Source organism: Haemaphysalis longicornis, unplaced genomic scaffold, assembly GCF_048455015.1.
Source record: "Haemaphysalis longicornis isolate Haplotype H1 unplaced genomic scaffold, Haemaphysalis longicornis Haplotype H1 scaffold_3, whole genome shotgun sequence".
Taxonomy (NCBI): domain Eukaryota; kingdom Metazoa; phylum Arthropoda; class Arachnida; order Ixodida; family Ixodidae; genus Haemaphysalis; species Haemaphysalis longicornis.
Window position 1 is genome coordinate 12,984,896 of NW_027526335.1, and position 24,795 is coordinate 13,009,690.

General features: G+C 46.1%; 1 protein-coding gene and 1 non-coding gene across 2 annotated transcripts in view; one reads left to right on the forward strand and one right to left on the reverse strand.

Annotated features, from left to right (window-relative positions):
- Positions 1–24,795, forward strand: part of LOC144173991 (cell adhesion molecule Dscam1-like) — a 184,800-nt gene that overhangs the window by 95,160 nt on the left and 64,845 nt on the right. Inside the window, exon 3 of the mRNA XM_077702387.1 lies at positions 16,825–16,995. Within this exon, the coding sequence (XP_077558513.1) occupies positions 16,825–16,995 (171 nt within the window). The remainder of the gene's footprint in view (positions 1–16,824; positions 16,996–24,795) is intronic.
- Trnat-cgu (transfer RNA threonine (anticodon CGU)) lies at positions 8,023–8,095 on the reverse strand. Its single transcript has one exon. It is a non-coding gene; the product is annotated as a tRNA-Thr (tRNA).

Here is a 24,795-nt window from a genome sequence, read left to right on the forward strand (position 1 = left end):
ATTGTTGGCCGGGTGAGGGCTAATAGATAAAGTAGAAAAGGAAGGAAGCAGTGGTAAAGAACGCGTGTGTAAAAAATGTGGGAAGCAAAAAACCCCGGGTAAAAATTATGCTCCCGCACACTGCTTCGCCGCAATCGGCCCCTCTCTCTCTCTCTCTCTCTCTCTCTCTCTCTCTCTCTCTCTCTCTCTCTCTCTCTGTCTGCCTCAACAACTCTCTTATACGTGTGATTATTTTTTATTCCTGCGTGAATCGCAACAGAAACGAAAAGTTAAAGAAAAAAGGAAACAGTAAAGATAATCAGTGCTTAAAGGGGCCATGAAGACAAAGTACAAGGTTGTTATGTTCGAAAGATTCCGTGTTCTATAGTGCCCCTAGCGCTTGTCCGGAAGCAAACGATGCTTTATTCACTGCAAAATTAATCAATTTAAGCTAGAATTTTGATTCCCGCGCCAAAACCTGTGTTTGAACGACGTTTGCAATGACATCATAAGAACAGGTCTTTAGCTAAGGTGGTGGTGGTTACACGCATTTATTTTATGTACAAGGGATACAAAGACACCATGTTATGCTTTAGCGAATTTCGGCGTCTAGGGGAAAGGGATTAGGTAATGGGAGTTGGGGAAAAAGTATGATACATCCAATGGTAGATACAATTGGGTGTGGAAATAAAGGAAATGGTGAAGGCCAGAGTTCTCGACGAAGTTTCGTAGAGCGGCGAGCAGACACCGTTCTTCGCTCTGATTGGAACAGCTTGGATAAAGCGAATCATTAAGGCTCGGTGGGATTGCCAATCCTACGGTTTTGAAGGCTTGTTGTCAACAGTCGGCAAAGCGAGGACAGTCCCACAGGATGTGTGCAATGTCATTTTTGGCTGAGCACCGCGAACACTCGGGGTCATCTAAGCTGCCATATGTTGTGCCCCGAAAGTGTGGGGCTCTTGCCGATCCAGTTCTAATGCTGTGAACGATCGTGTGCCATTTCCGGGACCACTCCTGAAATATGACTGGACGCTTCACAACTGGGGCCACTCGTAGTTGCAACTTCCTTTCCAGCTTGCAGCGGGTGCCGAATTCCGAGCTCGAAGTAGGTGAAGGTTCCTCTTCTGTGTTTTCACAGTTCTCATTCGTCTGCTCATCCTGAGATGCAGATGATGGCACTATGAGCGAAGGAAGTCAGGAGAATGTCCATGCTCAGAAGAGAAGGGGTAAGCCCGGGTGATGCAGCTTTCCCCAATTGATGTGTCCCTTGCGGCTTGTTGCGCAAGTGCGTGGGCCTTGCTATTGTCTGAGATTCCCGCGTGAGCCGGTACTCAGAAAAAGGTCGCAAGACGTCCGCGGGTCCGCAGCGTGCTGACTCGTCGCCGAATATTTAAGATGACCTCGGAGGTTTCATCTGATCGTTTTAGACGGCGTAGGATGTTGATCGCGTCTGTAAGCATTACCGATTCTTTGAAACGTTCTTGCGTTTCTAGCCACTGAACAGCTCGCTGAACGGCTATCAGCTCGGTCATTTCAGGTGTCGTGTTGTCGAAAAGGTGTATCTTACGCTTTTCATCGCATTCTGGACACACGAAGGCAGCACCCGCACGCCCAGTGACTTGGTCAACTGAGCCATCGGTGAAAGCCCTGAGAGCGGTGTTATGCTCCTCGTCTAGTCGTTTAAGTGACAAGGATGCTCAGGTCAGTTTCCGTTGTTCGGCCCTCCAGCCATGAAGGCCGGTACGGTGTCCAGGAATTGGACCACATGCGGGCACATCTGCTGTCCGCGGTGCCTGCAGGAACTGCCTTCTGGGTCCCTGCGGTTGCTGTTTGAGATGTTGCTTGACGATGCAACGTCCGGCTGGTGTCATAGCTAGGCGATGCTGCTGTGCTAGATGCCTGTCGGAGGTGAGGTCGGCAAGGGTGTCCATGCCAGCCTCCGTGTAGAGGTGCAAGCTGGGAGTCTGGGCTGGAAGGCCAAGGGCTATTTTTATGCCCCGCCTGTTCAAAACCTCGAGCTTATTAGCTTGGGTCTTGGTAGGGCAGAGGCGCGGTAGGACGTATAGTATCCTAGATTGTATGAGACCTTGGTGTAGGCGAAGGAGCGTCTTTGTAGAACAACCCCACTCATAACCTGCGCACCATTTGAGTATGTCGAGAAGGCGTAGGCAAGTATCTCTTAGTGCGCTAACTTTACTTTGGTTACGTAGGTTGGCGGCAACTATGAGGCCAAGTATGCGGGCTGTAAAAGCTCTCTGCACAGTGTGGCCATGAAGGTTGTTGAGAGTTTATTGCGACAACATGTACAGGAATGTCTATACAGTTGTCGAGGGGGACGGTCAAAACGGCGACAGGAAAAAAAAAAAAAAAGCCCGACAAGGTGTCGTCCCCCTCCCCCCCTCCCGTTTTGGCACGACTCTGTGGGAAATGGCACGTCCTTTGTGACAATAAGAAATAACAGAAGAATGCACACAATTAACGCATAGAAAATAAGCGTTCAGTTTTCAGAAAGACACAATAATTACAATGAAAATTCCACTAGAAAAAAAAACATACACATCAGCTCTCACATTTCAGGAAACAATAAGTAGAAATCAAGAATTCACAGCAAAAACGAACAAAAAAACAGTTCTCAGTTTTCATAAACAAACAATAATTACAGTACAAGGTTTCATAGAGCGAAAAAAAATCACCTCTAAGTTTTCTGAAAGAAACAAAAAGTTAAAATACACGTTTTTTACTGTAATTTCAAAAGGTACACGTCTAAGTTATTTTTAAATCCTTGTTCAGATTTAGCATCTTGTGCCATGGTTAAAATTTCGGGGTGACTGTTTAAAACGTTGGGAATCTGGTAGCTTTTTTCTGGTGCCCGTAGTTTGTGCAAGTTTTTGGCTTTGTGTATTCATGTCTTCCTGCCTAAACTCGTATTCATGACTTCGTGACGTGTATTTTCTGTAAAAGTCATTAGGGTCAGTCCTTATGTGGTGATAAATAGTTAAAGAGAGTTTTTTATTTAGAATGTTCATGATTGTCAATACCTGATTTTCTTAAATAATGGAGAACTGTGACTGATGTTGTGTGCGTTTTCAATTATGCGTAATACCTTTTGTTGGAGCCGGTATAGGTTTTATATGTTTGTTTTTCCTGTTGAACCCCACACAATAAGGCAGTAGTTAAGGCGATAATGTGCTAGACTGTAGTAAAGTTGCCTTTTTAACCAAGCTGGTAGTAAATATTTCATCTTATAAATAATACCAATGCACCGGGATATATCCGTTCGAAGTTTGTCAATATGTGGAGACCAACTTAAATTTACATTGAACACAATTCCAAGGAATTTGTGTGAACTAACTCGTTGAATACATTCGCCTCTAAAATTGAGGAAAACCTGTTGCCCTAAACGTTTGTTGTAAGCTCAAAAAATCATATATTTTGTTTTTCTTGTGTTTAAATTGTGTTTAAGGTGGAGTTCGATGTCCGGGAATCTCCGCATACGTGTACATACCATGCAAGTTGTTTTTTCTGGCAAGACCTAACTTGGTGTGGAGCGGAGACTTGGTTACTGTTAGTCAACCTAGATGGCGCCACTACACCGCGGCAAGCCATTTTCAGCCTTGGGTTTGTTTGTGACCGTATTTAAACCTGGCTTGTTTTTGTTCATGGAGAAAATAATCGTTTCATGAAACATGGTGCTCGCTCGACAAATATGGTCACGTAAGACGCCGTTGCTTGCGCCAATTGGCCAGTGTCGTCTGAGACAACCCCAAAGCCCCGCACTGCTGCGCATCTAAACGAACCATAGTGCGCGCAGTACCAACAGCAGTACGCATCGGTACTTCTATGTTTACATGTTCTTTCGTAACTTCCACTGTTTGTCCCACCATTCTAAGTGATGTAAAAAGAATGTGCCCTAAATTTAAACGCAAATAGCTCGTTCGGCAAGCCTATAAGTTCTGCCTAATTGGCGTTTGCTTTTTCCGGCCTCCGCCAATCGCAGAGCTAGCTGGTATGACGTCATAACTTCTGTTGCGGGAAATGAGCTAGTGGGTCGCATGGCCATTCCCTTTTTTCCTAATTACACAGCTTATTTGAGCGAAGTTTACATTAAAATTGGTGTCAGCATGATTCTAACGAGGCAAACTTTTGAATGAACCAAACTTGCATTTTGTCTTCATGTCCCCTTTAAAGACGGTTGTGTTGAAGTTAGTTAAGTGTAGGTTAACAGCAGATTTCGCCGAATTCTCCTTTTATTCATAATAAGGGAAGAAGATGACAGCGGTAAAAATTTGAGACATTTACCAAGCACTGAAAATAGAAGTAGTGCAAAAAATCTATGGAAATCTTCTTTCTCTCCAGTTGTTTATTCGTACCTTTTCATTATCATCACTGTACTCCCAGCCTGAGAAAACAGCAATCGTTAATAAAACCCTCTACTGGAAGATTCACCACAAGTTTCAAATGTGCTGCTTTGTACAGCTACGTGGTGATGACTTAATTCGTTATCCTAATTTCTTTTGTCCTCACGGCTTTGTCAGTAAACGAGTAAGATACTAATTCTGAGAAACGCTGCAATTTCGCACGTCCGCCGGCGGAACCCGCTCGCCTCGCAGTTCTACAGAAGTGGGCACACATCCCGCCGTCGACCAGACCGCACTGTTCGCCTATGAGGCCCGAGTAATTGGGCTATTCCGTGAGACCGTTATCGAGTTCATGGCAGCGTGTCGTGCCCAGGTCGCTCAGCGTAATTGCAGCCGTCAATTCCTACTTCCACGCTGCAAGCAGCCCAGACACGCCCTCAATGCACGTTCCCTTTTATCGTCTCGTCAATCGAGGCATCACCAATGGCTGCTGCGCCTGTTTCGCCGCACTTTGGCCATCACGTAGGTTCCATATCATCGAAACAAAAAGTAGAGAAAGCCTTAAGTTTTCATTGTACGTTTTGATGCTAGTAGAAATTGCGGGGGGCCGGGATTGAGGTATCGAAACCGCCACTGGCTGGGACGCGAGAGCCGAGCACACGCGGTATGTATGGCCCCCTCGAAACTCAGCGAACCAGTCAATCTCCGGTCGTCCAGTTTTGAGAAGCCTTTACAATAAACCTTATCATTATACATACAGTATATACGACTACAGCCTCACCTCACATTTGAAGTGCGAAGTCAGTCTAACTTCGTCTGATAAAGGCAAGTCCACTTGACGGAACGTAAGCTGTGAACTTTGTGTTTGCTTTTCAGGTGTGTCCGGTGTGTGTCTAATTATGTGTTTACGGGCTCTATGAAAGTATTTTTCGTTCCTATGTATGTATGTCGATATGTGTATATATGTATATATATATATATATATATATATATATATATATATATATATATATATATATATATATATATATATATATATATTGTAAGGAGACAGGACGCTTCTCTCAGGAAGGCAGCAGATCGAGCGGTTCCACCTTTACTCGTCGGGTCGTGACTCCACAACTCAGACACTCATGATGATGATCATGTACAGATGACGATTATAATGGTTATGTACAGGTGAGAGATTGGCCACAGCGGTGGACGGTGAATAGGCATGCTCTACGACAGTTCCACGAGTCTACGAGTACACGAGTAAGCGCTCACAATATATATATATATATATATATATATATATATATATATATATATATATATATATATATATATATATATATATATATATATATATATATATATATACAGTAATACCTCGTTAAGTCGAACTCGGATATCTCGAAAAATCGGTTAAGTCGAAACTTTCCGCGACACCGAACCATTTCCTATACGTCTTATGTATTTGGTGCCCTTTATTTCGAAGTATTTTTGGGTCAAACTGCGGATATCTCGAAATCTTGATAGAGGGGAACGAAAATTTCGCCGCCGCGTACCGTTTCACAAGATTCGCACGATGCTGCCGCGCATAAGCCCCTCAATTTCTTTCTCGTTTAGCCGCGACTATCACAAGGCCGATGTTTTCCTTAAACGTGAAGTCTGAGCCTAGAGGCATATCGACTTCGTGGTGCGTCATGTGACGGTAGAGGCATGCGCAGAGGTACAGCAGGATGTGCGCGTGACAGGAGAACTCACGGACGCCGAAATCATTGAAATAGCCACAAAAGGACGGCGAAGACGGGGGCGATGATGACGAACCTCCTTGAGAGGTGCCGACATATGCCGAAACGGGGAATTTGCTGCGCTTGCTGCGAAATAAGGTTGAGTGCAGCGGCGGGGAAGATCGGCTAATGTAACGCGTCAACTCCGTCAAGCAGCTAGAGGATTTCTTACTATAAGCCCGAGTGCGGCCGCAAAGCAGACCAGCGTTACGCAGTTCTTTTCTGCTAAGTAAAATTGCAGTGCTACAAAACCCAGCCCGTGAACGTCTCTTGTATGTTGTTTTTCTCTTTAAAACCTTTATGAAAAGCAAGATTGAAAGCTGGTGTTTAAGAGCTGCTAAGTAGTAGCGCTTTTTGTGCAAAGAACTCGATATTTCATGGCAATTCACGCAACTTTGCTTATCTCGAACATCCGCTTATCTCGAAATATTTCCCGGTTTTCACTACTTCGAGTTAACGAGGTATTACCGTATATATATATATATATATATATATATATATATATATATATATATATATATATATATATATATATATATATATATATATATATATAATCCAGGGAGTAGTAGAACTTTGAAGATGGTAGAGAACACAAGAGAAGAAAAACTTCGAACAAGGTAAAAGCACGATTGTGGCCTACGTTTCAGCAAAGAGAACTTGCCCTGAGGAAAGCAAGTTCTCTTTGCTGAACCGTAGGCCACAATCGTGCTTTTACCTTGTTCGAAGTTTTTCTTCTCCTATATATATATATATATATATATATATATATATATATATATATACATATATATATATATATATATATATATATATATATATATATATATATATATATATATATATATATATATATATATATATATATATATATATATATATATATATATAGACATAGGGATTGGCAGTCAAGAAAACCTCGGAAAGCGAAGGCGAATGTGGTAGGTTATAGAAACAGTTGAAGAATTTTTTGAGACAGAATGCAAGTGGTGACAAAATGCCCGCCGGGTAGGATCCGAACACACGACCTCCAGAATACGCGTCTGGTGCGATGACCACTACACTACCGGTGGGGCTGTTTACCCAACACTTTCTCGGGTATTTATGTTAAGGTATTTTTTGTTTCCTGCACTTAGGGGTGGTAGCCAGCGCCACTCGGACTACTCGGGTTGAAGGGGACCTTATTTTTAACCGCCGGGCCGTGACTCGAAGATCTGAGACACGTCGAGAGTGGTCGACCAGCGTTCAACCCTCTTAAGCTCCCTTGGGCACCAAGACTGCCAGAACAGACGCCCTCGCTATGCATGTTGGGAATCAGAATGGGAAATGAGGGGCTCGTTGAATTATGGCAGAGATAAGGATTGGCAGTCAAGAAAACCTCGGAAAGCAGAGGGGGGAATGCGGTAGGTCATAGAAACAGTTGAAGAATTTTTTGAGACAGAAAGAAAGTAGGGAAAAAATGCCCGCCTGGTGAGATACGAACCCACGACCTCCAGAATACGCATGTGGTGCGATGAGCACTACGCTACCGGCGGGGCTGTTTCCCCTCCACTTTCTGGGGCATTTATGTTAAGGTATTTTTGTTTCCTGTACTTAGGGGTGGTAGCCAACGCCACTCGGACTACTCGGGGTGATTTTAACCCCCGGGCCGTGACTCGAGGGTCTACGACACGTCGAGAGTGGTCGACCAGCGTTCAGCCCTCTTAAGCTCCCTTGGGCACCAAGACTGCCAGAACAGAGGCCCTCGCTATGCATGTGGCGAATCAGAATGGGGAATGAGGGGCTCGTTGAATTAAGACAGAAATAAGGATTGGCAGCCAAGAAAACCTCGGAAAGCAAAGGGGGGAAGTGGTATGTCATAGAAAGAGTTGAAGAATTTTTTGAGACAGGAAGAAAGTGGTGAAAAAATGCCCGCCGGGTGGGATCCGAACCAACGACCTCCAGAATACGCGTCTGGTGCGATGACCACTACGCTACCGGCGGGGCTGTTTCCCCAACACTTTCTCGGCTATTTATGTTAAGGTATTTTTGTTGCCTGTACTTAGGGGTGGTAGCCAACGCCACTCGGACTACTCGGGGTGATTTTAACCCCCGGGCCGTGACTCGAGGGTCTACGATACGTCGAGAGTGGTTGACCAGCGTTCAACTCTCTTAAGCTCCCTTGGGCACCAAGACTGCCAGAACAGAGGCCGTCGCTATGCATGTGGTGAATCAGAATGGGAATTGAGGGGCTCGTTGAATTAAGACAGAAATAAGGATTGGCAGTCAAGAAAACCTCGGAAAGCAAAGGGGGGAATGCGGTAGGTCATAGAAACAGTTGAAGAATTTTTTGAGACAGAAAGAAAGAGGTGAAAAAATGCCCGCCGGGTGAGATCCGAACCCACGACCTCCAGAATACGCGTGTGGTGCGATGAGCACTACGCTACCGGCGGGGCTGTTTCCCCTCCACTTTCTGGGGCATTTATGTTAAGGTATTTTTGTTTCCTGCGCTTGGGGGTGGTTGCCAGCGCCACTCGGACTACTCGGGGTGAAGGGGACCTTCTTTTTAACCCCCGGGCCGTGACTCGAGTGTCTACAACATGTCGAGAGTGGTCGACTAGCGCTGAACCCTCTTAAGCTCCCTATGGCACCAAGACTGCCAGAACCGGGGCCCTCGCTATGCATGTAGCGAAACAGAATAGGAAATGAGGGGCTCGTTGAAATTAGACAGAAATAAGGGTTGGCAGTCAAGAAAACCACCGAAAGCAAGGGGAGGATGTAGTAGGTCATTGAATCAGATATAGAATTTGGAAATAAAAAGATATATATATATATATATATATATATATATATATATATATATATATATATATATATATATATATATATATATATATATATATATATATATATATATATATATATATATATATATATATATTGCACGGACACTTCTTGGCCCTTACTAGACCGATTCAATAGTAACTTCCACGCAGGACATACGTAGCTACTACAAGTACATATTCTTATAATTGGTTGCGTTGCTGGCACGTGCGTCCCTAGGACTTGTGTGAACATGTGAACTGCCCTGACATTCCCCACGCCGCCGGTCATTGGTATTTTTAGAAATGGATGTGTCAGCGGCGGCCTCTGTTCTTTATATATCTCGGGGTTCATCTCACTTTCAGTCTATCATGGGCGACACACGTAACATACATATCTGCAAACGCATCGATAACTCTCGAATATTTACGTCGGAACCTACGGAAACTAGGGAAACTATGGATAAACTATTTAGACTTTTCTGCCGCAATCTCTGCTCACTGTTCTGGCAGTGGTTCTTGTGAGGCAATAGTATGAAATCTCTACAATTCTAGATCAATTTATTCGTCTGTCTTCCGATCCGGCTTGTGATAAAAAAAAACCAAATAGTTGCAATAAATAATCCGGCAGGAACGATAGCAGCGGAACTCTCTTGGCATTGGAAGTTCGTGCGAACAGACATGCAAAATGCGGAAAAAAGGAGTTCCTACTTTGGCCCAAATCCGCCGCCAAACAAGAATTACGGTTTCGAGTTACCTGTTAAATTGGCAATAAGGGAGCGGGGACCTAAAGAAAAAGAAGAGGAAACCGATGGCAGCTGACGGCATGACAGCGCTCAACGCGAAAGAAAAGAGTCTCGCCTTTTTAGCTTCGTCGTGCAAGAAGAAGAAGCGTGAGGCTGGATTCATTTGAATATTCCATTAATCTCCGCAAAGGGCCGCCCTGCGCAACCATGATCGAAACCCGGAGGGTAACTGCCGCGAGTGGCGACAATTTTCGTGGCCCCTTTAAGGTTTCGCAATCTGCCCACAGATGCGACCTTTTCACCGGCTCGCTTCCTCTGGAATTCCTGATTCTACAATTTCCTCCTTCTTGTTTTTTCATCCCTTGGCAACACAGAAAATAATATGAATTCTTCACGCTCGCGCTCCGAAGCTCGGGAAAATTTTGCTCATTTATTATATTTCAACCGAATCATGTCTTCTCTCCGGGGTTTTAAGTGCGGCCACCGATTCTCAGCTTGATGTGCGAGCAGCGGATTTTCTACTGCGCAAGGAAGGCTGCTTAGCTTCATTTTTCTCTCCGGACGGGTTTCAGTAATTGCGAGCTTGATGATCCGAGCCCAGGGAATTCGAATACATTGTACGCCAAACAGATGAACGATTTGAGTTGTTCGTAGTGATTAAGCTTTGATTTGGCGCCAAAGAGAAGCACATGCATGGCTAGAATAAACCGTTGGCGTGTTCAAAAGGAGGCAAAACGAATAAATGAAACAGTTTTTGTATGAGGGAACCTATTTAAATGCCTTCCTTTTATCGAGACAGAAAAAAGCGAGCGGCGATGGTTTTCGTCTGGGTAAGTAAAGCGAAACATGTCAATACAGGTGCCCACTCTGGTTAAACGGAGCACGGGAGCCGTGGCCGGAGCGGACAGAACTCCATGCCAGCGCGATCTATGAATAGTTTCGCCGCAGATAGTGAGAGTGCGCAGGCATATCCGTGGGGCCCATCTCGATACTCGGACGCTCGCCTTATCACCGGCTCAAGCGAAGCTGCGCCGCTGCCATCCTTGCTCGCCAGGGGCGTTTCCAATGTTACGTGTCAAGCTAGGATACCGTTGTTTTCTAATATTATTTACTGAACTTTGTGTAATAAAGCCGATAGGTTTTGAAGGAGCTGGCCTCCGATAGGCTCGGCGCCTCAATTCTCTTGAGCGCCAATTAAGACAACGGAAGGAGTGCAGCGAATACAGGCATTAACTGTTTGTTTTTATTTTTTTTTCATGCGTTTCCTTGAGCCGAGCGTGGTTAAGGCAGCAGCTGCTGTACGACTCTCGAGCGTTTGAAGCTCATGGAACAACATACTTGCCGCCAGGATAGTCTCTAACCCCGGCCCGATGTGGGCAAACTGGTGGCGTTCCTAACAAAACTGAACCCATACGCCGCTGAAGATCAGTTTTGTAGCGTAAGCTACACTGACTGAGGTTGAGCAGTTTCGCTTGGACCTTGAAGGGCCGTGCTGCGCAAGCGCGAGGAGCATCGGATTGGATTTGGATTGGATTGGATTGGTTTAGATTGGTCCAGTTGGAGAACGGGTGTATTTCGAACTCTTTTTCATGCCTTAGTTCAGAATTAGGATTACTAGGAATGGCATTTGCAGTTGGAAACCGGTCATGGTGGTCAACTGCGGTGATTCTACCCTCCAAACCCCTCGAGATACATTTCTACACAGAAGCGTGCACTGCAATGAACGTCTTCATTTTGTTTTATAGAGAGCCAACTGAGGTGTATGTATTAAGTACCAATTTTGTGGCACAATTCAAGTACATGCTGACGTCAAAAATGCTTCCGACATTAGCTCCTGGATCGGCTTTAGTACCAGCTGAACGTTGAGATGCGGAACGAACCCGCCTGTCCATGTAAGACGCTTAATGTGTCACACTTTTGCGCGGTGCTATGTTCTTGGAAGAGAATGGCAGTATTCTAAATAAATAAGTAAAATGCTGCTAACAAGAGCAACTACTCTTTTTCGAGGAAGGGAGCACTTAAAGCTTTCGCCTTGATAAAAGGCCTTAGGCCCTTTATATTAAAATGAAGGTTGGTATGTCCCACTGATGGCATATGTCGCGTCAAAAATGCGCCGTAGGAAAGCCCACTTTCCCTGACGATGGTGATCGTGGGTGATGTGAGGGAAGAAGAAGAAGAAAAAAGAAAACGCCTCTTGTGGTCGGAATGGAGCTTGGATCCCTTGCGTTATAAAGCCGACGTCAATCTGATTTTGCCATTCCTCAACAGTCGAAGCAGTTTGGAATGCGGAAAGGGGTGCAAGGACGCGCAAAATTTGACAAAAAATTAAAGCCCTTCCCCTCAATGAGAGAGCTGTCGGAAGTGCAGAGCAGTGATTCGTCAAAATGGGCTGCAGCGCCGTTATCCGCTCACTCGTGCATTTCAAATTTCCCGCCTTCGCAGTGCTTGCGCGCCCCCTGCCTGAAACTGCGCCAGCGGGAGTTCCGTTCTTTTTGCGCTTGCTTTAATTTCGTTTGCTGGAGCTGGTTTGCGTCATTTCGAACGCGTAATTTTTTTCTTGCGCGGCTGCAGCCTTTCTGAGGCCTTTCGAACGCGCTATTTTTTTCTTGCGCGGCTGGACCCTCCCTGCGTCATTTCGAACGCGCCATTTCTTTCTGGCGTGACCGCTTTTCCCGCTTACTATCGTAAAAACCAACCCAACGGGCATTCCTAACAAAATGAACGCGGGGGATGCCGGTTATATGCACAGATTTTGCCTGAAATGTACCTGCAGTTTTCTTTTCGCCAAATAACGGGTAGATGTATGACAAGCGCTAGCGATTCACGAGGTTTGAACAGTTATGAATATTTAAATCGCGTGGTTTTCGAAGCCTCAGCGTGACTCCCTGCCCCAGGTACAGAAGGCTCTACTTGGGTCCGTTATCTCACTGCGCCGCCTGATTCCGGCAGTCGCATCGACGTTAGCGAGCTAAGACGACAAGGCGAGCCCATAAAGTGCTCTGCACTTGAAAATCATGCACCCCTCCCTCTAACGACGATGATAGTTGAACGCGAAGCTTTCTTCGTGCGAAACCAAAAGGCAAAGGGTCAAAGTCAAAGCCGCTGAAATTAAAAGTTTAAAATCTGTGTGAGTCAAAGTTAAATAAGTCAAAGTACAAACCTTCTGCTAATCAAGCTTCATACTCAGACGACCACCAAGGAATACCTCACGAAAAAGCTTCCCGTTCCACCATCGTTATCATTAGGCGGAGGGGTACATGGTTTATTATACAATACGGGTGATATTTCCCTGAAAAATTTCTCCAATGCAATGCATGTGTGCAGTTGTGAAGCCGGATTTAAAGGGGCCGAATGTACAGCGTTTTGTAGAAATACGTAGGGTCTTATGGAGGGGTTTAATAAATGCTCCTGGGGCCAGGGGCATTCTAAGCTCGTTTCACTCGTTGACCATAAGCAGGAGCACCCCGTTCGCCCATGGGGGTACTTTCACATCTCAAAGGGGAATGTAACCAGACTTGTACAGGTTACAAAAAACAAGTAACCAATTACAATGACAATTACTTCTTTAAAAGGTAATTAATTACAGTAGTCAATTACAGCCCCAGAAAAATAACTGAGCTATTACAGAAATGTAATCGTTACTTTTGCGTTACTTTCCTGCAAAATTCTGCTGTGGCTTGCAAGGTGGAGTGAAGGCGGGAGGCGTGCGTGAAAGCTGGAAGGCTTACTGTGGCTTCTTTGATATAGTGTCCCACGTTGTTACCTTCAGCAGTTATTTTTCAAAGTTGTCACTGATTCTTCTACGTTTCCTCGTTAAGAAGTCAGCTGCTACACTGAACACTGTCTCAATGCATGCGCTGGGGAAATGGGCGGTATTATAACGTAGTAACACCTTGCGAACTAGCTCGTAGTTGTGCAGTGCTTACATGATAGTTCCCAGTTCATCTGTGAAGCGTCGCACTCCGACGTTTCCGGCACTCGGGTAAGGCGTTGCAGGTAGGGCTAAGGAAAAGGTGAAAAAATCGGTGGTAGGTGATTCCTTCGGAACATCAGATGGGTCCTCTCTTGTGGAATCATAGCAGGGGTGGTTCAATTCGTCGATCGAGAGGTGGTGAACCTCCTGGCGTCGCTTTTCACTAGTCATCCATTTAGCTTGAAACCGAGGAATCACCACGGGTGCCAGCAGAAGTTCGCGTTTTTCGAAACGGTGGCCAAACCTGTAGCGTAAGTAATATTTTGGTTTCATGCTTCATGAAACCCAAATATTGCTTACGCGGAACCAAGTGCACAGTAGGGTTTGTATCACTTACTTTTCAGGTGGTAAAAAATAGACCTTCGAAGGAAAAGCAATTCTGAATATTCCAGAACAGACGTCCCTTGCTAACCCTGGTTGTAATGCACAGAGAATCTTACCGTTTGTGGATGCCGCTTAGGAGCGCATCAGTGACGGGTGTGCAGAACCGGAGACCTTCCTTGAGCATGTGTTCGAGGCGTAGCTACAGCACACTGATTGTTGGGAGTAAGAAACCTATGAACATGTTTTCATCCCTCTGGATGATGTCAAATGCTGACACTAAGGGCTTCATTACTTTCGTACGTGATAAAAAAAAAATCTTCCTTCCTTATTCACTCAATTTAGGTTATCGCAGTTCATAATCCCGAAGAATGTGAAGCGGAATGCAGAGCGTACCAAACATTTATTTCTAATGTATTTCGTTAAAAATGCGTTGTGGTTGGCGCTGAGCCGAAAACGAGGGAAATGTCGTTACAAGGTGTGGTTCGCCCGACCTTCCCACCGCAGAGCAACTCCAAGTTTAACCCCACCTCGATCCATACTCTACGGAAATCTAAGCCGATATATATTTAGGCTTCTTTCATGAATAAAACAGTCGTAGGCTTTCATTATGAGTGAAACAGGAGAGCATGTGTCATTAAAACTGCCATCCCCTCGGAGTACACTTTCATAAACTATAGGAACTGTGGGCGCTGGGAAGGAGACACTTCTAGAGCTCTGCAAAAATTATTCAAGTTCTTTCCTGCAGAGTCCATGTTAAGGACACTCAACAGGGAGTCGAAGAGAAGCAGTTCTACCGAGTGGCAACTGATCTGAGAAGTGACTTTCCGTAGTACTTCACAATTGTCTGTGAAGTATTGCAAAACTGGCGTTGTTTATTCTACATGCCGCGGCATGTTCGTAAGACGAAGTTGATGCGAAGTGAGAAAATGTCAACGAGTTCTGCTGATGATGTATCAGAAGTTGTTACCAGGCTCAATGTGTGCGCAAAGCAACGATGCTGAGGGGGAAGACGATGGTGAGGGAAGGGAGAAGAGAGCCTCTGAGATTATTTCGTCTGCTTCATCCTCCTCCGTGCTGTGTGTCTCACCAAGTATCCTGCATAAGTTCTATACAAGAATGACTTAACCACTGCACAAAACGTCAATAAGAACTCGGCCAAATAGACTTCGCTACCGGAAAGCCTTCACAAAGTTAAGAGTCATTGTCCGTCACAGCCTTAGTCACTTTCCCCTTGAGGTGGTACTCTTCAAATGATTCCAGAATGGTGTTAGCTAAGTTGTCTTATGTCATCCGACCCGTCATACGCCGGCAAAAAAACACTGCTGATTTGCGCGTTAACGATGCGGGTTCCAGCCATGACGCAGTAACCACCAGGTAGCTCCTGTGGTGCAAAGGCGGTGAATGAGAACATACCCATAAAACAAAACACAGGGTCCCAAGAACTATCTGCATTAAGAAACTCGCGAAGCGAAACGCTCACGGACGATGTTATTGTTGTTGTTAACTTTATTAGAAAAGAAGGCCAAAGGCCAGGGGAGGGAGGAAGGGAATGGGGAGGGCGGAGCACAGTCCTTATGACGCTGTCTTCAAGGCATCTCTTCAGAGGTCGTGAAGACCACTGCTAAATTGCCCGTACTAGGCCGCTTTTTGTGGCATAAATGATGATTTCGAAGACTGCACGCACGATGAGACCGATCTTGGCAACTGTACGTCATCTAACGGAATGTGGCGCGGGCCGCAAGTCCTGGTGTATAATTTGTTTGCGGAGTTGAAGAACGCATGCGCCTAGCAATGCGACCTGCTCCTTGCTTTATTATTCCCCTGATTTAGCGACTCTTTAAAAAAAAACTAACCGACAAAGTGTCACCCGGCAGTCGGCTGTTACCACCATGTATGAAGTGCTTTTCAACACCTCCTTCAGCCGAACTTTCATTTACATGTAGCTTGCTTCCAGACGTGCCACCAACTTTCTCCTTGTCGAAGGCTTGCAATTTGGCGCCAAATTCTGAAGTAAATTCACGAACCTTGGAGTCTCTCTTGCTGGCCCGCAAATTTTTCGGGACGAGAACTTCCGTAGAAGAGGGATTACAACTTGATTTTGGGGAAAAAAGTAATTGACTACCGGTAATTAGTTACAAGAAAATGTAACTGAATGACAAAGACCATTACAGTTTCCAAAAATTTATCGATTATATTACAAAATTACAAGAAAATGTTATTATAAAATCGATTACTTGTAACGCGTTACGTGTAACTCTGCTTGTAGCTGGCTATCCTCCTTTGGCGCAGCTCTTTCCTTTAACCGGTGCGCGCTCAGTCTCAGGAAGACGGAAAGGGAAAGGGGACCTTCCTTAGAGCCCTCCTCCGACCCTCCAGCCGCACGGCTGTTCCTCTTTGCTGGTGCGTTATCCTGGGTTCGCGCTCCCCGGTTCGAGCCCTTTCCTTGCGCGCGAACACCGGCTGACGCTCCTTTGTTCACGAAACTTCAACATTTTTGGACCACCATTTTTCCGAACCTCACAAAGCGCGTGCTTGAAACATACAGATTTAAGGCTGTCGCCTCGTTAAACTTACGCGCTTGGTATATATTTGGAAGATCTCGTTTTCCTAGAATATCCCGTATGGGGGACATAGACGTCGGCGCTGAGTGTGGGCATACGCGGCAATGAAATCCAGAAAATTGGACGCTGCAGCGCTCTCCTTTTCAATCACACGGCCACTGCGACCACAAACAGCGTTCTTCTGTCCAGCAGTTTAACACACTACCCACTGATATATGATGGTCCGTCAACCATGTATCGGCCATTCGCACCACTCAGCTCAGCCTGATTTCATCCTCTGCCCCACTTCTTGGTTTCCTGTGTGCAGTGGTGGCCCAGGACTGGGAGCTGCGCATGTGGTCCGCGCCCGGATCAGTGGCCCGTGGCGGGGCCCTGCTGGTCCGATGCCCGATACCCAGCCACGTGAGCCATCACGTGGTCGTCACCGCCTGGGAGGAACACGACAGCCCGGCGCTCGTCACGCCCCGATCGCCCACGGGTGAGTTCGCGGCCACCAATCGCTGAGCGTTGGTTCACTGCGGGATCACAGACAGAAATGAGCAGTCACGAATTACTCGTAGAAGAAAACCTGTCTAGCAACGGCACACTGCTCAATTGCTTGCTCGAGTGAATGAGGTATTGAGCAAGCTGCAATGATGTAGAATAAGAGATTGCGAGGAAACGAGAAAAGAGTTGCCCGCGTAGAAAAAAAGAACACTTTTCCTTCTTACACCCGAGCAGTGGGAATGCGCGCTGACCAGCTCGGACCTCGGACCAGTCAAGTTGTTTATACAACTTTTAGCCCAGTAATCCATGTGCATTCATCTAGATCCCTTTTGGTGAATAAACTGAACTAAACTGAACTGACCTGCTGGACCAGCAAATCCTGATCCAGTGGACCACCCGGGCATCGAAAGCATGCGGCTAGCTAGACTAAGGCGGCCATCTTTCTGCTCTAAATTTACAGTTATTCCTCCTCTTTCTTCACCATGCAGGCGAAACGTTATATCATCGAAAAATAAGGAAGGGCAGTTGTGGAGATCTTTTTTCTGTTTTTCCACCGCTCTGAGATTTCAGAATAGTTGCAAGCTGGGCAAGTTGGAAATGCATCTAGGGTGGAACCAGCACTGACAATGTGGGACGCAGAGAAGAGGTTACAGGGCAGGCGCTGATCTAACAACTGACTTTTATTAGGTTGAAAGGTAATATCTAGGCAAAAGACCACACCCCCAAACAAAGACAACGACAAAAAAACGAGAAAACAAAGACGCAAGAACAACTACGCAGAAAGGTACTTAAAAAGCGATACAGAAAAACGCGAACTAATACAGGCGCCAAAAACCAATTATGAGGCCCTCCTAATAAAAGTCAGTTGTTAGACCAGCCCCTGTCCTGTATGCTCTTCTCTGAGTCCCGTATTGTCTGCGCTGGTTTCATCCAAGGTTACTGAATCGCTGAGATATCTATTTCTACAGCACTCCGTTTTATCATTTTACAACTTACATAGCTTTGTGCCCTTAACAATAATTAATTCATGAGGCGGTAACGAGTCACGAAAATTTGTACTCGATCATGACAGCGCCAGCCTTCTAGCACGTGCGGTCACACAAAGGCGATGCGTGCTAGGAACCAAATCGCAAAATACGGCTGTAATACCCTTTCTGGTAACGCTCACAAAACATTGGCCTATCCGACAAACAGAACTACCGTATTCGTGTACAAGCATGCTTTTCTGTTTACAATTTCGGAGGGTGTCTCTCTGGGGAAGGTAGGCAAGGCAGGAAAAGTGAAAGGGCAAGAGTAACTCAGGGCGTAAGACTACTTATAGGGGATAACGGCGAAGGTGCTGCCAGCCACTGCTCTGCGAATGGCAATGTTTTAATACAATAAGTCAACCAACCTCCTCGATCCAAGTGCTGTAGTAGAGACCCGGCAGAACATCGAAAAGACATTCTTCATGAGTGGCTAGCAAAATTTGTGCACATACGAGTATGTGGAAGATACGAAAGATGAAAAGAAGTCTGCAGATATTTCAAGGTACTTCAAGGCTTTCCAGGGAAAAAAAACATATTGGTGCAGCATGCAACGGTGGTGCAAGGCTGGAGAAATAGCAGGGCTGGCGGCCCCTCTCTGTTCGTCGGAGACCCGGCTGCTGCAATTCACATGGATTTCCGGACTGGCCGCTGGAAGTTCTCCACGACTGGAAGGTCCGGATCGTTTCATCCGCACGCTTTTAGCACGCGCTAGAACCCGCGGGGACGGGCTTCGCGAACTCGGCGTCTGTACTCCCCACTTGAGGCGCGACCGCACGTGAACTGGGGAGGAGAGCGGCACGCAAGAGATCGCGTCACGAACGCTGGGGAGAGCTTTTTCGAAGGTCGAGAGGGCCGACGCCGGGCGCTCCTCACGAGTCCCACGGGCACGTGCTCTCGGCCGAGCTTTGTTTTTTGGTAACTCTCCACGGCGAAACTAAAAGCTTAAACAGCTCTGCGGTTAAAAATGGCTTGCAGTGCCAGCAAACCACCTCTTTCTGGAACCAGCATACCAAAGGGGCGGCAGCGGGGAATAGCGAGGCAGGGTACAAAAATCATTGGGGTCATTCGCAGCAGGCACCTACAGCTTAAAACACTAGCAATTCAGAAGCAGAAAAAGACACACTAACGTGAAGAAATCGCTGTGTTAGTGCACTGGAAGAACAAAGTTCACATCGAAGTCGAAAATGGGGCTTCTAGGTGCAGATGTGTGGCTACGTACGGCACGTTGTACGTTGTAGGCCCAACTCCATCTTTTCTGCGGCAGGGCCGAACCTTCCGTTTCTAACGGTTCAGTGCAGCCGAGCTAGTTACCCGCTTGTGGTCAGTAAGAGGCTAACAAGACAATCTTTCGAATGAACGAAATTTGTATTTTGTCTTCTTGACCTTTTTAATTAGGAGAAATACTAGCTTTTTTCTTGTAGCGGCATTGAGCTTACAAAAAAAAGGGAAATCATTGAGCATCCGATATCAAGAGTAAATATGTTACGGCTGCCTTAAGCATAGTCGCCCCAGCATACCGGAACACCCTTTGAAAGAGCCTCTGCAGGAAGCAGTCACGGAAACAAAAAGAAATAAAACGTGCAAGATGGATACCTCCCCTATACTCGTTGTCGCAATCGTTCGGCCTAGTACGACCAGCCCAAAGCGAGGAGGCGACAGCACCTCAACGATTTCTTGGAATCAGAAAATGATAAGGAGTGCAATCCGGTAGCTCCCGGACGAATGAGAACACTTTTTTTTTTGTCTTCCCTTGCCTCACGCTTTGCAAGCGATCCCTAGGGGCGAAGAACAATAACCAGCATGGGAGATCCGTGTTAGAAATGTGCCTGGAAATTTTTTCGTAATTGGATCCGCAGCCTCGCTGCCAGCGCTGTTCTTATCGACAAAACTCGTTAGGCTTGTGGCCTGCTCCTGTCCGTTCTTCTTGACGTTCATTGGATGTTAATCGAGTTCTCATTCCGACTTCTTTTTCCTACGGGCTGCGGCCGACTTAACGAATATGCAGGACGAAGCGACGAACTTCATTCCCCGCAAATCGTCCCAGGGCAGTGTGAGGGGGATATTTTTATTAGTGTCAATAGATTATGATAGTAAAGTATCTACTTATTTTATTTTGTTAATGTGTTTTTTTGAAGACAAACAGCTCAGTGTTGCTGACCAATTTTTAAAAATACAATACTCGAACAATGGCTGCCTGTCGCTCCTTTCGTTGCTCAGACGTTTCGGTATTCTGTCACAGCCGTCGCCGTTCCATACTCTGGTGTCGCCTACTATGTGGCGCACTCGCCTCACACTCTTCTACACTACGCATCAACGCGTACATACAATTGGGGACGCGACGCGTCCACACGTGCCCTACCGAACAGGGCTCTAGTTTCTCGGGTGACCTGGCACTGCAGGGCCGCAGCTCGAGAGGCTAGACGTCTTCCCTTCCCACCGCGCGCAGGTCATGGTTGCCGTCGTGCAGCGTCACTCGCCTCTGCGTCTAGAGCAATCAAGTGGACCACAACCCGCTGTGGTATCTCAGCTGCTAAGACGTTGTGCTGTTGAGCGCAATGACGCGGGTTCGACTCCCGGCCGCGGTGGCTGCTTTTATGATGGAGGCGACAAGCGAAACTGACCGTGTGTAGTGATTTAGTGGCAGATGAAGATTCCCGGTGGTCAAAATTAACCCGGAGCCTCACACTTCGGTGCGCAGCACCGCCTAAGTGTAGCTTTGGAGTGCTAAGGCCTATAATTTGAAGTGCAACACAATCGATCCCCTCGTGTCCCAGTCTGCGTGTCACGGTTAAAACAATTCATTTTACCACGCCTCGTATTCCGTTGTTACTTTTTTGCTAAAAAAATTCTAGGACGCCTAAGCCTTCCTTATCATGCATGGAATGCGAAAGCATCGTTGTCTAATCACCGAACAGATATTTGGGGTTCTCGCTTGGGTTTTCGCCGTGTTCCGCCGCGGTCGCTGCGCTTTGCCAAGGAATTGCCGTGGGTAACCACGTTTCACAGCTGCTGTTAAAGTAGACGGTTCGAAGTTCACCGCTGCAGACACGACACCGGAAAAATTCTCCAAGAAAAATTGCCGCGTGGGAACCGGCAGCGCGCTTATTTTATGTGCAGTCATAATGTGAGGCCGCCTTCTCCCTATCTACTGGAACTGTACGTGTCCAATGGTGCGGTATACCGTCTTCTCGTTATCATCACCATCCTTCCCCCTTTCCGTCCTCCCCTTCTCTCTCTTCCTGGGACTGAGAAGACTGGCCAATCGCCATGTTTTGCATCGCAATTACGTTAATAATGCAAACTGATTTGCTGCCCTCCTTATTGCTACTTCTGTAGTCAGCGTGCTCAGATTACTGCTGTAGGCGTCAATGCGTGTCTCCAACACGCTTTTATAAGTTGACGGCCACAACGCGTTTACTAGGCCTACTACCTCTAGTAGCCTAGAACCAGTAACCTGTCGTGGTGTCGTGGACGATAGCACAACTGGCGTTTAGGAGGCCTAGGCTTGGATTTCCATACCCATATCTGCCCATTTTCTAAAGACGGATAGTCTTTCTTGAGCTACTTAAACGCAGAAATTTTGGTCTGCCTGTATGTCTGTCTGTCTGTCTGCGGCTCGATTTAGCCTCCCGGCCAAAGTGAAACTGAATCTGCGCAATAGTCGTATATATACCCACAGCCAAATCTAAACATATAAGTGCAGTGGCAATCTTCATACATTGTTGAACAAGAACAAAACATTATGCAAATGTGAGGCAGTGATATTTGCAGTGTTGCAGTGTTCCTTTATTTAAACAATTATGGAAATTGGTTTCTGCGATATCAAGTGAAATACTACCTCAACTGCCAAAAATCGGCGCCGGTTGTTGCCCGCGCTACTATAGCTCATGGCGGAATTTTAAGAAATAAAGCGGCAACCGTAACGAGAGGTTCCACTCAATAGGTTCCACGTCCCGCTTGAAATGTACGTGGAGCAGAGCAGCGTTGTTCTATAAAAATCGTGGTAGGGTGCCTGGAATCACGCGCGTCTCCGCCGTTAGGCAGCGCTGGCATTGAGGCACCCAGCCTCGATCGGCGGAATGCGGTAAATTTAAATTGACTTCAGCAGACCTCTAGCGTCTTATGTTTGGAGGAACGAGACGGGAGAGGAACAGCATGAGAGGTTAGAGGGAAAGAGAAGGGAGGGGTTTACAAGGCAGGGGCGCCAGTCGACTATCGTCTTTCGTAGACATTTGAACGAAAGGAGTAGATGCGCGGCCATTTTCCATCTAAATTGCTTGTTTATAGGAACATCACTGAACAATTTGGGCTCACTTAAATCACGCTTCCACCTGTTGTTTTTAATTCATTGATATATCAGCCAATTTCGGCTTCTTATCTTGGCCATGACGGAGAATTTTTGACCTACCCGGTTATCTAATGCTTTTGCATTAAAACTGTCCGTAGGGGACGCGTATAAAAATACGATGTGTAACGGAATTATTTTGAGCACGTTAATTTCTGTTCGTCTGGCCCTGCAGTTCATTCCCGAATTTCGCTAGAGATGTTCTAGCAGCTATTTAGTTTAGCAGCAAGACTAGCGGTATGCGGGATTATTTCACAATAGAACCCCAAGCCAGCTTTCGTCCGCCTGGCTCACTATCTTAGCGTTGTTTTGTTTTTTGAGCTCGTAAACAACAACAACAAAAAAAGAAAACGATACGAAGAAAGGTGGTTGGGCTGACAAAGCGGAGTTTTATTTGATTGAGAATTAACCGGATATACATTGTCCGTTATCTTGACGTGAAACTATACCTTAACCATAAAATATTTCGCGCAACAGATGTCAGCCGTTGTATAGACAGGGTGGTTCTGACAAACAATTTAAGGATGCCAGCCACAATGTTTTAACAACAACATTGTCACAGAACAAGTAGAGGATTGGTTAAGTTTTTACGAACACATTGACTGATTTGGCTAGACCTCGGGATACGTCGATAGGCCACTATTCGAACTGCACTGAAATAAGTATTCTGAGGCGCATAACGCGAACATCATCCTGCCATCAATTTTCATCTTTTAGGATTTATTCCTGTTAAGATTTAACCTCTACAGACGCGAAACATGGTCATCTTTTTTGTGCTACTATCGCCGCATCAAGTTGTTGATACAGGGTGATCAAAATTAAGCCGGCGGGTGTCTAAAATTTGGGGCTTAGATTTACGTGAAGAACACCTCTACAGTGAGGTTATGTAATCAGAGGGACACATAATTAGTAGGTAATTATTGATGCCGGTGGCTTAACTAACTAAAATTTAATAATTAAATTTTTAGTGCAATAAGCAGGCATGTTTGTGTTTAAAAGTTAGACGCAATCATGTTCCTTTCATCATGTTTGTGACGTGCCTGCTGTGTACGGTGTTTAGTTGGACACCGGGGTGGAGGCAGGCGACACTGATAACTGGCACCCTTTCAGTTTGGCTGGCATTATCGCAATATTATGTACTCGGAACCGTTATCGAAGCACGGAACAAAAGGGAAGAGCTTTGCGCCGGTCTTCGCTGCCTAGCATGCGCAATCATGCAAACGGCAATTAAACTTCACAGTTCGATATCTTGGAGTACAGATGCACTAGAAGAATTCCGCCGAAGTGAAACCGCGTAGAAACATGATTGCGTCTAACTTTTGAATACAAACATGCCTGCTTACTGCAACCACTAAAAAGTTAATTATTCAGTTTTAGTAAGTAAGCCACCGGCATCAATAATTACCATCTAGCTATGTGTCCCCCTGGGGGCATAACCTCATAACCTCACGGTAGAGGTGGTCTTCACGTAAATCTAAGAGCATAAATAAAAAAAAAAGCCTGTCTACCGAATTATGATCACCCTGTATCAGAAATTTGGAAGTCGTTTGTCTTTTTTTTTTGCGATGCTTCCCATCATCAAACCACAACTACTCGATTTTTGTTCCTTACATACCAGCGTAATTGCCCCCGCTCAAAATGAATAGGTTAAGCTTAAGTGGTCACAGTTGAGCAAAGGAGCAGCTTTTTACGTGCACTCCAATTGAGAAGTCACCCAGCCTGGCATTAACGAAAGACTCCTGCGACATGCCCGACTGTCGGCGCGGAAAACATGCGTGGCTCTTGTCGGGGGCTGCGGCTCTAATCTGGGTCAAGTGGTCTGTCTCCGAAAAAGGTGTGATTTTAGATTGCTCCTGCTCGTCTCCGCATCGTCGCAATGTCTCTATTGATTTCCCCGTCTCTATATAGGGAACCAATTCGCTGAATTCATTACACAGCCAGTCGTGTACGCCTCCGTCGTCGCCGAGAGGACGCCTTCACCACGCGACCGCCCGACGTCGTTTGGAGAGGCCGGGCGGATCCCCTAATTGAAACTCAAATGAGTCCGCAGCCACGACGGAGCGGCCGCGTGGCTCCGCAATTAAATCCCGAAAGCACTCGCGTGCAGGTACGCTCTGGTTCCAGTCGGCGAGAGCAGGCGATAATCTATGTAAATAAGAATACTGCTTCAAAGGTATCGCTGTTGTACGGTGCCCCGGAGGAAATTTCGAGCTCTGCCGCGGCCGAGCCAGATAATACGTCAATGCAATCTAGGCCTGTTAAAACCAGTTGACATCTCTGTGCAGTGTTTGTCAATACGAAGCCGCTTCTTTTGAAGGAGGCGTGGCTTAAACCTTCCTAGCTATCACAGGAAAATTGGGGCCACAGGGTGGCCCTTTCTTTAGATGCATTAATGTTCCATGTAACTCACTTTAGTGCT